The sequence below is a fragment of the Polypterus senegalus genome, chromosome 6, assembly GCF_016835505.1.
Source record: "Polypterus senegalus isolate Bchr_013 chromosome 6, ASM1683550v1, whole genome shotgun sequence".
In the NCBI taxonomy this organism is placed as follows: Eukaryota; Metazoa; Chordata; class Cladistia; order Polypteriformes; family Polypteridae; genus Polypterus; species Polypterus senegalus.
This window is the reverse complement of record NC_053159.1, coordinates 104,013,566-104,031,000: the sequence shown is the minus strand read 5'-3', so window position 1 is coordinate 104,031,000 and position 17,435 is coordinate 104,013,566. Positions and strand designations below refer to the sequence as shown.

The 17,435-nt window shown below is 36.1% G+C and overlaps 1 protein-coding gene across 3 annotated transcripts in view; it reads right to left on the bottom strand.

The window, feature by feature from the left end:
• nf1a (neurofibromin 1a) overlaps positions 1 to 17,435 on the bottom strand; it is a 405,866-nt gene that overhangs the window by 179,165 nt on the left and 209,266 nt on the right. For all 3 annotated transcript variants that reach the window (XM_039756663.1, XM_039756665.1, XM_039756666.1), the window contains 2 exons: positions 17,151 to 17,297; positions 1,851 to 1,961 (listed from right to left, as the gene is read on the bottom strand). In XM_039756663.1, the coding sequence (XP_039612597.1) occupies positions 1,851 to 1,961; positions 17,151 to 17,297 (258 nt within the window). The remainder of the gene's footprint in view (positions 1 to 1,850; positions 1,962 to 17,150; positions 17,298 to 17,435) is intronic.

The following is a 17,435-nucleotide window of genomic DNA, read 5'->3' as shown; positions in this document are numbered from 1 at the left end:
ACTTCTATGATGGAAGAGTGTTGTACATCTCCTGCAGGTCTTACTGGAGAGCGAGATACACTTCTCAACTATACTGGGTTACTTGATGGTCAGCACAAGTATCAAGATACCATTACATCACTACAATTTGCTTTTTAGCTGGTTTACATTTTCTTCTCCACATAGACTGCAATCTTTTGCAAATACAGAAAAATGTGAGGCGATCCTTCCAGATACAATAACAGTCATTGAACAGTATTAGGAGGAATTTAACTCCGTAATCTTGACTCTGTTCACCCATCCAAACTGACCACAACACACTTGCAACCTTACAAAACATGGTCTATGTGTCTAGTCTTCTTTTAATAAAAAGGCACAGACGACTTCCACTGCGCACCTTGATGATCAGTAAAAATGTATGCATACAAAACTCTGGTGCACCCAACATATTGAACATCATTACAAACTAAATTATCAGACTGATAATCTGTACTTCTATGAAGGGGGAAAAGTAATCAGATATGTATTTGTCTGCTAAGGACACATTTAAAGTTCTTGGTACGAATGTATGTGTACTGTATACTCAAAACTATCTATATGCAGTAAGGATACAAAGGTTCAATCACATGGTTCAAGTCTTTGCATATGTAATGTAAGTAACCCATTTTCAATTTCTGATGATATTGTCCATCACCATAAGCATAAAGCACTAAACCATACACATCCAAAACAAAATTCTGACTGGCGTTTCACATCTGTTTTAAGTCCTTGAAATAACTACATGGATCAAAACATTTTCATTAAGGACAAATATTATATTTTGTGACAAACAAAAGGCTTAACTAAGATTCACACAAATATAAATTCATTTAAAAGAGTGCAGGCCTCAAATATATACTAAAAATGAAAATATAACAGTATGTGGCTAAGCAGAAAGCAAAGATACGACCAGACATAATAAACCAACAACTTAATTGTCAAAATACAACAAAATCCACAATAAGCTTTGGAAGAGTACAGTGATGTAATAAACTTTACTGTATGACTGTTATAAAGGATAATTAGCCACTACTACTACTACAGACAAACAAGAAATAATTCACAGCCACTCATTACTTGTGCTCAAGAGCACTATTGTGCAAAGTTAGAGCTTTTATTTTGAAGGCCTCTATGAGGACATTGTTTTGTTTGCTGAAGTACAAAGAGGGACAGGCACTGTATGAAACCACTCACATCAGCTGAAAGTAAGTAGCCTCACAAACCACTAAAAAAATAAGAGCTTCTGAAGAAGGAAAAATTTTAAGAGAAACTGTATATTCTTTCTGGAATTGGAGTGAAACAATGTAATATTAAAGTGACAGTGTTTCAAGACATGAGCTAAATATTTAATATCCAATAAAAGTGGAGCTTACATTAGAAGTGATGATAATGTTGTATATATGTTACATAACATATACATATAGCGGTGGTGATCAGTATCCATGGACTGTTCCATCCTCTCCCCTAGTCAAAACTTGTTTCACGTTCTTAAGACTGATTATAAATGGCAGAGTAAGAAAACTAAATTTAATAATACTTTGGTTTCTTATACTGCAGCACCCGTAAAATCAAGCAAGAAAATGTAACATGAAATGCACTACTAATATAATCTGCATGTGTCTGCTTATTGATAACTGACTGTTGAGAAAAACAAAAATCCTAAAATTGCATTGTGAGCAAAATAAAATGAATAGAGTCTTTAAAGAAAATCACAAGTAACCCTCACTGCATTAAGAAACACATAAAAAATGAAGCCTTTTCATGTTTCTTAAAAAGATTCTGACAGGCAGTGCTATTCTCAACAAGACTTGCAATTAGTTCAAGCAACTTACCTTCTGGCAATGTAGTAGAATACTGGATTACCACATTTGGAAGTTCCTGCTTGGTAAAAGATGTTCAGGGTCTTTAGTGCTTTGAACTCTTCTTTTTCATGTACCTGGTGCCTAAAAAGCAAGGTAGAACAGAAAATTTTTTCATGGCCGTGTACACAACTTTTTGTTTTTTGTTAATTGTTTTCGTTATGCTTTGTAGTATCCCTTATGAGGAAAAATGCAATTAAAGGCAATGCATAATGACTAATTTAACACACCATAGTGGTATTTGACACAGCACAAGTGGCAACATAAATGACAATACTGACAGCAACAAAAGTTTCAAAATACACTATGCAGATAACACATGTGTATACTCCTTTTCCCTGATTGCAGTCACCAAATAAATGTAATATTCTATGTTTGTGTTTTACACATATGTAGGGGTAATGGAGATACTGTATAACACATTTGTTGGGCTCTATCCAATGGCAGGACGACTCACGGAATTACATTTGTTGAAGCTGTTTTAAATATTTATGTTGTCATCCACAACCACTATTTAAGCAGAAGACTGTTTGGTGTGTGGGTGTGTTTGTGTGTCCCCTGCGGTGGGCTGGCGCCCTGTGCTGGCTGGGATTGGCTCCAGCAGACCCCTGTAACCCTGAGTTAGGATATAGTGGGTTGGAAAATGACTGACTGACTGCTGCAGATCATGGACATAACTATTCAATGGTTGGATGAAATATTAAAAAAAAAATAGAGGAAAAATTTGATGTGTTACTGTGCAAAACTACTGTAAATGAGCTTTACTTAAAACTGTTACAGTAGTGATTCCAGTTAAAAACTTTATAATGGGCAAAAGTATAAATATACACAATTGAAACTAAAGAGTGAAAAATTTTACTTTTTACAGATAAGCATTTGTATTGTTAAACACAAACACCATATAAAAAAACCCAGAACCTTCATCCCTTTGAAGGATGTTTAACTATTTCAAAAAGAGATTAGAAAATCAATGGTGCCCATGGCAATTGCTCTTGGTCTCCTGCTTATTAAAGTATTTGGCAGGGAGATGTTTCTCAAAGGAAATCATTTAGGTATTTATGTTACATCAACTGAATCTTGTTCACAATTGGTCCAGCATACAGTGCAGAAAAGAGTGCCATAGACAAATACACATAAATAATGCAAAATTGACTGACAAACTGACTCACTCACTAATAAAAAAAACACAGTATTTCCCATTTAGTCAAAAAAGCTGAAATTGGTCAAGATGGTATATCTTAAGGCAGTAGGTATCCAATAAGAAAAGACATTTCAATATATCTATAGTCGGAGGTAAATAACAATTGAAAAACTGAATACCCCAAAATTTTAAAAATACTTTGACTTGATTGAAATTTGGTGATGTTATAGAACAAATAATAAGCTGACCTGTGTTTTATTTAATATTTAATCATATTATTATTATCTCTATATATAATCTTCATTTGGATCTTGATCTTTGTTTGTCTGCAAATGAATTAGAAGAAGCAGCACTAGATGGCAGTAGAGAGACAGCTAAAACATAGGCTTTGCATTAAGAATCTCCTCCAGGCTTATACTACTGAAGACTGTAGTACACCAGTCACACCTCAAAACACAGACATTCAAACTAAACAAATTGTTGTGCTTTAAATTAACTAAAGAGATCTTCATTTAGATCTTGATCTTTGTTTGTCTGCGAATTCCACGCATGCATAGACCACCTTTCAGTTTAGTACGTTGTTGTTACTCACGGATGTCAACAATGTGTCGGAATAACGAAAGGGGTGGTGGACAGTGTTACGCTGGTTAGCTCCTGAGGCCAGGTTAGAGAATGAGATTGCCAAAGATAAAAGGTACGTGCCTACGTAACATATGAATGAAAGAAAGACAGTGGGTAAAATGAATGACAACGTAGCAGCACGTTCCAGAAATTATTATTGTTATGTTGTAGCCAGCGAGTGCTGCGCTTCTCACAGTTGTACTGTGGCTTGCTCACATGTCAGTGAAGTGATCCCTATTTATGCTTTAAAGAGCCTGGATACCTATGTGTCCCCCTTTTACAACCATTGCTCGGTGTATATTGCCTTACTCTTTGGATTGCCACAAAGCAACCTGCGAGATTGGAGAAAGGTTGAGAAGACATCGTGAGAGGAAACAACAGCGTCCTGAAAACGAGACGGACTGTGAACAGATAGAAGCAGAAATGCTCCTACATCACCACATAATTACGATTCGGACAGTGATTCCGAGTAGGCCGTTCCTATCGAATCAATATCCAAGGGTTTAAAAAGGGAGCCCTTCACCGACAACTTTAACACGCGCAACGTAGTTGGGCGCACATGGCTATTGCTAATATACATGCTCTGCATTGCAACAAAAAATAAACATCAGAAGCAACTGGTGAGCCACACAACCTGAAGCACTAACCAATGAGGTAGGCAAATGACTGAAGAAGAGGCAGTGTCTTGAACAGGGAAAAAAAAAAAAAAAAAAGACGATCATATTTGGTGAGTACAGTCTGGTGTGAAGTTGGTGGAGAAAATTTGATGAAACTCCCAGGAAAATGCAAAGGTCAATGGTTGGCAAGCACACCATAAAATTCCAGTGAGGGTACCAGGTGATGTGGCTGTTAGTGTAAGTGTTGCTTCACCAGAAGCAAAAAGGGAGCAAGATAGAAGAGGAGGAGGAAATGGATCCAAGGCAAGCCAGGATCGATGCTGTCAGTTTAAATTTAACGGGTCCCCCATGAGCTACTCCATTGTAAAATACATTTGCATCTACAGACTTTGAAAGGGGAACCCTGACCTCAAAATCACTTACATTTACTGATGTCCCGCTCGCCTAAATTCTTTGCATACACATTTGTATCTGTGGACTTTAACCTCCTTGGTGTTAACCCTGAGTGTAAATAGGCGTATAATTCTATGCAAAAAGGTTATACCCGAGTCACACTCAAGACAAAGTGTAATGATCCACTTTATAGTGTTAAGCCTGAAAAATTCTCAGGACAGTATTCTTCTGTCATGTAGTGGATGAAATAACAATGCTGCAAAAAATCCTGTCTCGGAGGTCTACCTCCCTTTGACTTCATGCTTGGTTTGTGCTCTGACATGAACTGTCAACTGTGGGACCTTATATAGACAGGTGTGTGCCTTTCCAAATCATGTCCAATCAACTGAATTTACCACAGGTGGACTCCAATTAAGCTGCAGAAGCATCTCAAGGATGATCAGGGGAAACAGGATGCACCTGAGCTCAATTTTGAGCTTCATGGCAAAGGCTCTGAATACTTATGTACACGTCCTTTCTCAATTTTTTTTTTTTTTAATATATTTGCAAAAATGTCAAGTAAACTTTTTTCACGTTGTCATTATGGGGTGTTGTGTGTAGAATTCTGAGGAAAAAATTAATTTAATCCATTTTGGAATAAGGCTGTAACATAACAAAATGTGGAAAAAGTGATGCACTGTGAATACTTTCCGGATGCACTGTATATCAGGCGTTCATTAAAAAATATGCAGAAAGTGAACGTTCCAGAGCATGGTAGAGGTATTGAAGAAACTCTTAAGGTTACAAGGGAAGGCTGTCACAGATATAGTACATCACACCCAAATGGTCATGATTCTGTATCAAATTCCACAAACTCTGGGTATATCTGGAACTTATTGTTTTACGCTGGTAGGGGGATCAAAGTGAATGTCACTATGCCTTGTGCTGTGATAGGTTACAAAGAACCGATAGGCAGTGTTCATTGTTAATGTCAAGAACTAACATTCTAGTCTGTCATGAATAACAGAAAAAATATTGCAAAAAAATCTGTCAACATCTGCTTAAAAAGAGTCTGTGTGTGTTAACTGTTTGAGAAAGAAGAAAGAAAAAAAAAAAAGAACAATGTGTACCAAATCTGCATCAGTACAGCAGTGGACAAAAGACAACTTTTCCACTGTGATTATGCTGACATGTTGGCATTATAAACATCTAATAATGATAATAATCTCTATTCACATTTCACATTATTTCTACTGACTGACTGCTCACTTCAATTAAGAAGAATACATTTTTCTTAAAAATAGTGATTTGCAATAACCATCAACAAAAGCCAAGGTCAGCCATTAGGAAAAACAGGAATTGATTTAATGCAGAAATGTTTTACTCTTTGAAAATTGTATATAACATATTCAAGAGTAAGCAGCTCCAGTGACCAAACAATACTGTTATGACTTATTCCTTTATCCAAGGCAATTTAAAATAAATATGTTGGGTTTTTCTATTTGGACCTGAGACAGATGAAGTGATTTGCTCATGGTGACACAGGTAGCAGGATTTGAACCTACAACCTCAGAGTTTGAAGTCCAAGATCCAAAGTCTTAACCACTATGCCACACTGCCTGCCAATGTTAGTCACTGGTTAAAATATATATATTTTACATATATTGTATACAGAAAAGCGCTTGCTCACATAGTACACTACGTTTGATACATGTGAATAACAGACAGCGCTATAACTGGGCCCCATTATCATAAAAACGTCCTAGGCAAAGCTGGGTAACACAGCTAGTTTATATAATACACAGTCTGTAAATCTGACTTGCATTATGTAATGTATATTTAATATGGCAAACCAACAATTATTTTCCCTAAGCACACTAATAACAGGTACATTAAAAATAATTGAGGGTTTCAAAAATGGAACAAAACTTTATTGCTAACTTATTTATCTTGCAGTATATAAACAAAAATATAAAAAAAGTTTATCAAGTATTTCAATAAATAAACTGAATACGCCTTTACAAAAAACAGAGTTTTCTTCTTCTTTGATGCCTTACTAAGGTTAATTGGAGGGCAGTGTATTATGCAATAAAGGCTGAACACCCATAATGTTTCAATACTTCATCTTAATAACACTCATGATTGAAACACCAGTGTCGCACACTTTTGTTGACAGAAATATAAATGACACAACAGCTTTAAAACTTGTCTTCAGTCCTTAATTAGCAGAACTAAGGAGAAGTTGCAGTAAATTTATCCGCCAGGTAGAGATGGGTCATCTATCAGTGGGCTAAATAGATTTTGTATACGTCCAGTCTCTTTCCATCAATAGCAGGTGTTTTTGATCATCTTCTGTATCATCATACATCTACATATCATCATAAAATGCGGCAAATCACCCTGAATTTGCATGGTTCACCATTTTTGTGTCTTTGCTGGGTAAGCTGTTTAATTCAAGGGACTTTTTGTTGCAGGATTTTCCTTGTAAAAAAACAGTGTATCCATTTTGCAATCTGATGCAAACATCTTCATGGATAACAGCTCCCAAATGTCACACTGTGACTGCAGAAGTGGCATCACTACAAATGGTTACAAATGAATTAGACATCCAGTCCACAATTGTTAATGATTTAGTGAATCAAATGTCTCAATAGTTTACAGCTAGTAGTTCATGTTGGTAACAAACCAGAAAAAATAACTCCTCCCTCAAATCTCTCACCTATTTAAATCAAAGCACAATTATAATACAATACAATTTATTTTTGTATAGCCCCAAATCACACAAGAAGTGACACAATGGGCTTTAACAGGCCCTGCATCTTGACAGCCTCCCAGCCTTGACTCTCTAAGAAGACAAGGAAAAACTCCCAAAAAAACCCCAGTAGGGAAAAAATGGAAGAAACCTTGGGAAAGGCAGTTCAAAGAGAGACCCCTTTCCAGGTAGGTTGGGCATGCAGTGGGTGTCAAAAAGAAGGGGGTCAATACAATACAATACACAGAACAGAACAAATCCTCAATACAGTATAAAAATAAAATTGTTTATGGCTTCTAAGGCTTGGCAATTTTAAGTGCTATTTTACAAGAAGCTTGCAAAGAATGATTATTTATGTGTCATATTTTGTTAATCCATTTCTGACTGCCCTTTAAATCAGGTTACTTAGTTTAAAAAAAATCCTTAGACTTATGTTTTGTATTTAAATAAGTATTTAATTTGCCAGCTTCAGTATATTAATAGATAACATACCTCCAGATAAAATTTATTGTGGTTTCAGACTTCCGCCATCATTCAAGGTTACAAAATTGAACTCAATAAATTGTATGTGGAGGCATACTGTATTTGCAAAGAATTATGGTCACTTTTTTTAGCTCATGTTTAAACTTCTTTTTCATTTTTCCAACATCTTTTCACTAAGAATCACTTTTATGCCTAAAAAACAATTTCTCTACATGGCAAATACAGTATGTCTATTGGACTAATCATTAATTTTGGGTGTGGGGTTACAGCAGAAAAAATTAAAAGATCATCAGTCGTTGGGATAGCACTTTAATTAAATTCTACTTGAAACTTACTGGAATGAATGAAGCCTTTCAAGTACTGTACATTTGAGGCCAGAAAACAGCTCGTTTCCAGTCACAGGAAGATCCTACTCCCTAACAAAGATTTTTTCTGTTCTTTCCTTTTATCTCTTAATACATATGCTCAAAGACTAGAAAAGTTAACAAAGAAATCTCCCATAGTTTAAAAAGATAAAAGCACAGAGATTTTAATAACCCTTTATTCGTGGTATTATCAATGCCTTTAGTCATATTATTGATCATTTTCATAGGAATGGGTAAATAAGACAAAAACAGCTATAAAAAGATGCTTTTGGTTTATATCATCTTTTACATGCATAATGTAGTATTGAAGATTGCAAGTCATAAAGAATAATACCACATCATAATAAATTTACAGTATAACCTTTAAATACAGATGAAGTCATAAGTTTACATACACTTAAGATGAATTAATTAAAACTCACTTTATAGCCCCTCCACATATTTTATACTAACAAACTACAAATATGGTATAACATTTATAGGTAAGACATCTGCTTTGTGCAGGGCAAAAAGTATTTTTTTCCAACAATGTTCACAGACTGATTGTTTCACTTGACTATATCACAATTCCAGTTGTTCACAAGTTTACATACAATTTGTTAACTGTGCCTTTAAACAGCTTGGGAAATTCCAGAAACTGATGTCAAGCCTTTAGACAATTAAACAATTATCTTCTGATAGCAAATTAGTCTAATTGGAGTTAATATGTGGATGGATGGATGTATGTTAAGGCCTACCATCAAACTCACTGCCTCTTTTCTTGACATTAGGGGAAAATCAAAAGAAATCAGCCAAGGCCTCAGAAAAAAAAAAAACTGTGGATCAACACAGACCTGGCTCAACATTGGTAACAATTTACAAATGCCTGAAGGTTCCACGTTCTTTTGTAGAAACAATAATATGCAAGTATAAACACCATGGTATCATACAGTCATCATACAACTCAGGAAGGAGACACAGTCTGTCTCCTAGAGAAGAACGTACGAAAAGTACAAATCAATTCCAGAACAGCAGCAAAGGATCTTATGAATATGCTGGAGCAAACAGGTAGACAAGTATCTATATCTACAGTAAACAGGTCTTATATAAACATAACCTGAAAGGCTGCTTAGCAAGGAAGAAGCCACTGCTCCAAAGCCATCATAAAAAAGCCAGACTGCAGTTTGCAATGGTACATGGGAACAAAGATCTTGCATTCTGGAGAAATGTCCTTTGGTCTGACGAACCTAAGGCTCAACTGTTTAGCCATAATGACCATCATTAGGTCTGGAGGAATAAGGGTGAGGCTTGCAAGCTAAATCACACCATTCCAACTGTCAAGCATGAGGGTGGGAGCATCATATTGTGGGGGCGCTCTGCTGCACTTCACAAAATAGATGACATCATGAGGAAATAAAATTATGTAGCTATACTGCAACAACATCTCAAGAGTTTAGCAAGGATGTTGAAGCTCAGACGTAAATGGCTCTTCCAAATGGACAATGACCCTAAGTATACCTCCAAAGTTGTGGCAAAATGGCTTAAGGACAACAAGGTCAAGGTATTGGAGTGGCCATCACAAAATCATGATCTCAATCTGACTGAAAATTTGTGAACAGAACTGAAAAACGTGTGAGAGAAAGGAGGCATATGGACTTGTACCAGTTACACCAGTTCTGTCTGGAGGAATTGGACAAAATTCTAGCAACATATTGTAATAAAACTTGTGGAAGACTACCCAAAATATTTGGCTCAAGCAAAACAATTTAAAAACAATGGTACCAAACATTACCAAAGTGTATGCAAACTTGTGACCCACTGGAAATGAGATATAGTCAATAAAAAGTGAAATACTCTATCTGTGAACATTGTTGGAATAATTCATTTTGCCCTGCACAAAATAGGTGTCTTAAATAGTTTGTTAGTATAAAATCTGTGGAAAGGTGATAAAGTGAGTTTTAACACTAGAATTACCAGAGCCAACAAAAAAAGCTCGTAAATCCGGCCCATCTTAAATCCCTTCGCACCTCTCCGTCAGCCTCTTTTGTCTTCTAAATGTGTCAATAGGCCCAAGCAGCCTGCTATACCATCTCCTCCACCACCTCAGAATGGGTAAGAAGTTCTCCCAGTTCCTGCCTTGATTGATTATCTGGGAGTGAGCTACCCAGAATTGTAAGAGGAAATAATTTGATATGTGTTTTGTGTCTACAACAATCTATGTAAACACATTGTTAAAACAGAAACGTTTTTCATGTTTTAGTTATAAATAAAATGTAGACATGAACTGTATAATGTGTAAAGGCTGATGGTCAAATATCAAATAAACAATTTCACAAAAGGTGCAAGTGCAATACGACAGCTTCCGTGGTGTAATGGTAAGATCCGCTAACTTATAATCCGGAGGTGGTGAGTTCGAAACCGGTTCCCCAGCAAATTTACCGTTTTGAGTAGTGAGCTGCTCTTATTGTTAATATTATACAATAAAAACATACATTTGATTTGCGTTTGTAAAAGCCTCTTCAAAAAAGGAAAGAGGAAAGCAAAGGAGGTATATAAATGGGAAACCCCACCCTGGAACCATATAAGAATAAAATTAAATAAACAAATGAAAAAATACACAGGTTACTGACAAAGCCCAAAGGCCCACGTATCTATCTGTTCGAAAGAAGCAAATTTTCAAATTAAGTCAGATAATGGATTCTCTGACTTAAATAAATTAATCTTGTCTTTTCGCTTGGTCTTGGTTTGTGCCTATACACGATTGATCCATGCAGTTGACAGTTTGAAGAGTAGGGTTATAAAAGGAGGACCTCCAAACTGAGAAAGTAAGTAACACTGTGCTCTCCACCACAGAATTTCTTAATTAATTCCATGTTTCTCTAGTTCTTTGCATGAAGAAAACCTGTCTAACCTTTTCTGTGAAGTCTGCCCTTATCAAATTTCCAACTGTGTCCCCATGTTCTTGATGCAGAGTTTATATTAACGTTAGAAGAAAAAGTCAGTCAGGTGCTTTCATGGTAGTAGTATTTAGTAGTGTGGAAGTCATGCAGCAGCATTAATTGAGTGGTGTCACATCTGAAAGTTACACAATTTAATGTTTTCTGTGCTCTTCAAGAGATCACCAGCAGCACTGGTGATATTGTGAGGGTAACCTGACAAGTTTTGAAATTTAACGTATTTAACAGCATGTATTTTTATTTCAACCTAATCTATCTTGTTCAGTGGACTATTTACTAACCTATTCAATAGTTATAGGCTGTTGTTTCAGTGGTGGTGTATTGTCCTTGGTGTTTGCAGGAGGCACATGAAAGCAGTCTACTTTACGAAAGAAAGCATTTATGACTCAACATCTGAAGGTGAAAGAGGGAGAAACAGTTACAAAAAGCTGAGTATCAAAGCTGACTATTAGAATGATGGTAAGAGTGATATATATTAACATAATTACTAATAACAATAATTTGGGGTGCATTTGATTAGCTATGTCCGTAGCAGGGAAATTAGTGGCCCATTTTAAAATAAATAAATAACTGGATGCCCATCTCAATCTCTGTGGGCGTCTGTCCTCGCAGAGCTGTGGGAGGTTGGTAAGGTAGTTGAGGCGAGATGCACCTGAAAGTGAGGGTGCTGTCTTAATTGCTTCATCGGCTTTCTGCAGTGCACAATTGAGGTGCTGCACTCATGGAGGCATATAAAAGGGGAGCAGCATGAAGAAAGGGGAACGAAAAAGAGAAAGAGAAATTATGGAGTTTAATGGACAGAGAGTAAAAGGGCAGGAGCGAGTAAGCAAGCCAATGCTAGAGGAAAAGAAGCAGGCAGATGGGAATGAAGTCCTGGCAGAGAAGCCTATGGCTGCTGCTTGAGGGGGTTGTAGGTTGCTCCAGCTGAGCAGCCTGGAAGCAGTATCAACCAACTTACTCACGAGAACTCACTGTGTTAATTCCAGGAAGGTAGCTGGAGTCAGAGAGTGGAGGCTCGGTGGCATCCCATGGAATACCACAAGCAGGACAGAAGAGTGTCTCTTCCTGTTGGTTTGATGTCTCTCTAGGCTGCTAGACCCTAGCTGTCCATATTAAAGGGGAAGCACCAGGGACTTGATTTTAAAGGACAGACTCCTGCCTATGAGATTTTAACCTTGTTTCAATGGATTATTTATTTGTTTGTTTTTAACCTAAACCTTCACTTACTTTTATTGGATAATTTATTTATTATGGAATGTTTGCATTGCACTGTTGGACACTGTTTGGATTGTTTTAATAAAAGCAACAAGGTACTTTTTGCACCTACCCCTAGCTATGTTTGTGTGTTGTGTCCTAATCTGCTGGCTCACCCTCGGGTATGTTTTTGGTGGCAACGGGTTCAAGAGGTTCCCTAGAGCGACCCGGAGTGTGGACCTTACCTGCACCATCACAAAAGATATGAGAAAACTGCAAAAACTGAATACGACCAAGCTGGAATATACTGACACAGGAAAACTAACCACCGCTCCATCTGTTCACTCACATTATTTTAAAAAAGTATCTTCACTAAACCAAATTAAAGTAAATTTACAGTTTGTACATAGTATGTTTGCGGTTATGGATTGCCTGTGGTTGCACTGTATTCCACACCTCTTTGATAGAAGATAAAGGCACCCATGTTACTGTAAAGGCTGCATGTTGGCAACAGATTTATGAAATAACACAATTTTTGGAGTTATGGGTACATGCATCTGTGCATTTCTCTAAACGCCCAGAAAAATAAAACAATAAATATCAACATTTTCTACTTCAAAGTGGACAGATGTATTAAGATTTATGGCTTTTTTTAGTGCTTAATGGGGCAAAATTGTAAAATTCATAACAAAAGCTTCACTTAAAAAGCGATCCCTGGAGCAAATGAAAACATATTATTAACTGTGAAAAAAGAAGATCATCTTCAAAATATCAAACTTATCTTTTAAAATTGATTCTGCCAAGACAGACTTCCACACAATAACACTCTGAAACAGACCAATTTCGAAAATGGATAGATATATACTTGCTATTACAGACAAAGGATAGATTAAAGTGACAATTGATTATGGTTGCTTCCTCATAGCTCAAGGTTTCTAGGATCAAAATACAGTCCAGGGACAAATTATGTGGATTTGTCCCATTTTCCTTCTTTTTGTGGTTTTGTTCTAGCTACCACACTTTTAAACCACGTTGCACGTTGGGTTGAGTGGATTATGATTATGTGGGATATGCATATATGTGGATTTTACAATAGACTGCTGTCCCAACCGGGGAAGATTCTTACAATGAATCTAATACTACTGGGGTGGACTCTATCTGCTCATATCAGGAAACTATATTAACAGTAACATTTTTTTATCTTTCAATAGCAAAAAGTACTGTTTCATGTGGGTACTTTGTGTATAAAAAAAAAAAAAAATTTTTTTGAATAAATCAGCAATAAAAAGTGGATTGGTGGTCTATTATTGAGCTGGTGGAAGAGCTCAAATCCTAAGATTCAGCAAAGTGACTTGAGCTATGCCATGCATGGCCTGATTGTCCCCTATCGTATTTCACAATTAATTTTTTTTTTTAAGCTCCAACATGAACTGCACTGGTGAGGCATCATCTGGAGTACTGTGTGCAGCTTTGGTCTCCAGGCTACAAAAGGGATATAGCACCACTAGAAAAGGTCCAGAGAAGAGCAACCAGGCTCATTCCAAGGCTACAGGTGATGAATTATGTAGAATGATTAAAAGAGTTGAGCATTTTCAGTTTAAGCAAAAAAGATTAAGAGGTGACATGATTGAAGTGTTTAAAATTATGAAGGGAATTAGTACAGTGGATCGAAACAGCTATTACCTTAAAATGAGTTCATCAAGAAAACATGAAGACAGTTGGAAACATGTTAAGGGGAAATTTTGCACAAACATTTGGAAGTTTTTTCTTACACAGAGAACCACAGACACTTGGAATAAGCTACCAAGTAACTTGGTAGACAGTAAGACTTTAGGGACTTTCAAAACTTGACTTGATGTTTTTTTTAGAAGAATTAAGTCGATAGGACTGGCAAGCTTTGTTGGGCTGAATGGCCTGTTCTCATCTAGATTGTTCTAATGAAAGAGAACTTTTTGCTATTAAAAGACATAAAACTGTTCTTCTTTAAACAAGAAGGCTGGCCCTCTGTATCAGCGGGTGATTGGTTCCAGGAATCCCCAGAGATACCAAAATCTGCAGATGCATAACTTCTTTATATAAAATAAAATGGAACTGCATAATATTTGCATATATTCTACACACATACTCCTGTATACTTTAAATCATCTCTTTACACTAATGAGTGGCCCTAAACATGACTGCTCAATTACTTCAGTGCTGTTTCTGCCATGCTGCTCAGGTTTTCAGCAGCACCACATCCTCCTGGCTGGTTTGTCCCTTTGTAACCTCATGCATGGTTGTTAGGCTCCAACATCACTACGCGGGTCAGAGGCAACCTGCATGCCACAATGTTTGCCCAGGTTCTCTGTTAGTCAATTCAAGTCCAGGGTCCAAATCTTAGACTTGCCAGCGACCAAGCATCATGCCCGATGACCTGTAATAGCAATCAAGCATGAGCAAAATGCTCTGAATGCTTTGCCCACAACACCCTCTTTAACTGCTGCTCACAGGGTTGCTTCATAACCAGCTCCTCTACGATTCCCATCCTCTTGGACAATTTACAACCGCCTAAGGAATGTTGTGATTACTCAGTTAGGGGAGAGACTACAGCAGGGCATATCTACAAATCACTTCATTTGTAGGGATTCAGTTTAGTGCTCGGTGTGCAGCATATTTAAGTTTTGTTTTAGGGAATTTTGTGATTTTTTTTTTTTGCTTGAATATTTTCGATCCGCAGTTGGTTGAATCTGCATATGCGAACGACCAACTGTATGTGACACTAATAATGCCTTTCCACTAATTCCAGGATCCAGAGCAAAGCTTTTAGCCTAGTTCCAGGAGTTTTTACTTTATGAACAGAAACTCTATTGCAATGGCAGCAAACAAGCAAATAGTAATAAACATTCACAGTGATTCAAATAAATGTTAATGCTTATAGTTTCTTTTCCTTTCTTTTAGTGTTAATTGATATGTCATTGATATTGACTTTGGAGCAAACAAGAAAGTTTACTTCATGGTTGGAAATGTTTCAGTCTTTTCAATTTCATTTCCAATTTAGTCAGCTACAAGAAAAAAACAAATTTCCATAAGCATTGACTTATTTTTGAAATACTCTGCATTATGCAAAAGCATATATTAAAAATTAGATATAAACATGTGGCATGTCACAGACAGAACAAACTAGAACCTGACAATATAGCTGCAGAATAGATAGCAGTATTTAATTACTAGGGCAAAGTGATTGGTAGCACAGATGCTTTCATCACTATAGCATGGTTGTGGGTTGGGCAAATCACTGCATTAAAGATAACAGTAGTTTCCAAACAAAATAAACTTATATGATTCAGTTGTCAATTTTAATTTTCCGCACAGTGAAATACATTAGAAAAGATTATGTTTGTTATTTAAAGCAGCATGTTTCAAAAATAAAATGGCACTATTTGAACACCTCTGAAAGGAAACAAATACAAACTGCTCAAAGAATATCTGCAAAGAAAATAATTGTAAAATGGTACTTTAATGAAATTAATTGTAGTTTGTCCTGTACAAGTACTACTTAAGAAAACAAGGTCAAAAATACTACTAGAAACTAGTTATAATCCATGTAATTTATATACAATGTTCAAAACAATTTGCATGAAATATATACTACTGTATGTAGGTTAAAGCAAAGGTTCTCAAGTTCAGTCATGGTGACCCTTTCAAGCTGCAGGTTTATGTTCCGACCAGTTTTTCAACTATTTAGCTGACCTGTTTTTTTAATTTAGAAAAGTGCAGTAGTGTCAGATTTACATTTACAGGACATTAAGATGTATTTTTTGGCATCTTTAAATTTTTACTTTGTTGTTGTTTTTTTTAATTCACTTCTTCTATGGATTCAGTTTTTAATTGTATCTGAATAACAACAATTAATGTTGAGCAGGGACGCAATTAACATAAATGATTCTACTTTAGTGTTACTACTTATGTACTATTAGTAAATAATTATCTAAATAACTAGAACCTTAAAATATTCTTACCCATCTAACATATATGAATTTCTGCTTTCATTAAAAATATTGTAATTTGTGGATGGATGCAAAAAAAAAAAAAAACAACAAAAAACACAGAAACCAGGAAATGCTGGCTTGCTTATTTAGGGTAGGAATCCAATTAAGAGGACAAATGGTTTAGTACAAAAACCTGCAGCCACAGGGTTAATAACAATTCTTTGCATTTATATAGCACTTTCTCACTACTGAAACCACTCAGCAATTGCAGGTTAAAGGCCTTGCTCAAGGGCCCAACAGAGCAGAGTCCCTTTTGGCATTTACGGGATTTGAACACGGCAACCTTCCGATTACCAGTGCAGATCCCTAGTCTCAGAGCCACCACCCCGCCTGGTTCAGTCATGGTTCCCCCATAAGTGAACGTGAGAGTTAAAGTACAGCCTATCATTACAGCCTATTCTTGACATCAAATATTTTGATTTGCTGAAACAATATCACTTTTTTTTCATTAACATACTTTCCTAAATATGTATATTATACTTAAGAGCGAGTTTTATTAATATTAACTCTTAAAGATTAACTTTATTAAACACTGATGGCTTCATGACATAATTACTGGGCATTTAATTTAAAAGAAACATATACATCACTTACACAGTATACAAGTATCCACTAATATATAGTAGGTGTATCTATGTATACTGTTCTAAATTTCTTCACTAACCAAAAAACAACATACATTCAGAAAAAGTAAGAATTCTTTAAAATACATTTAAATTAGTTATAAGGTATTAAACTTTATTTTTAGATTTATGAGCCCCCACCTTGTCATGAACTCTTCAAACTTGGAGCTAGTAAGATTGAGACTAGACCAGTGTGTGTCTGCAACAGGCTTGTGCTCAGGTGGGCCAAGGTATGCCAACAGAGTGGCCATTTTATCAAAAGGCCGTCTTCCTACTGCCTTGTGATCCCTGAAAATAGCATTTAAAATGTAAGACAAAATGTGTACAAAAAAAACCAAAACCAAGACTTCCATATTAGTCAAAATAACATAGTGTTTTCTAAGATAGCATGGATCATCACAAAACAAAACAGTATCTTCTGCTTAT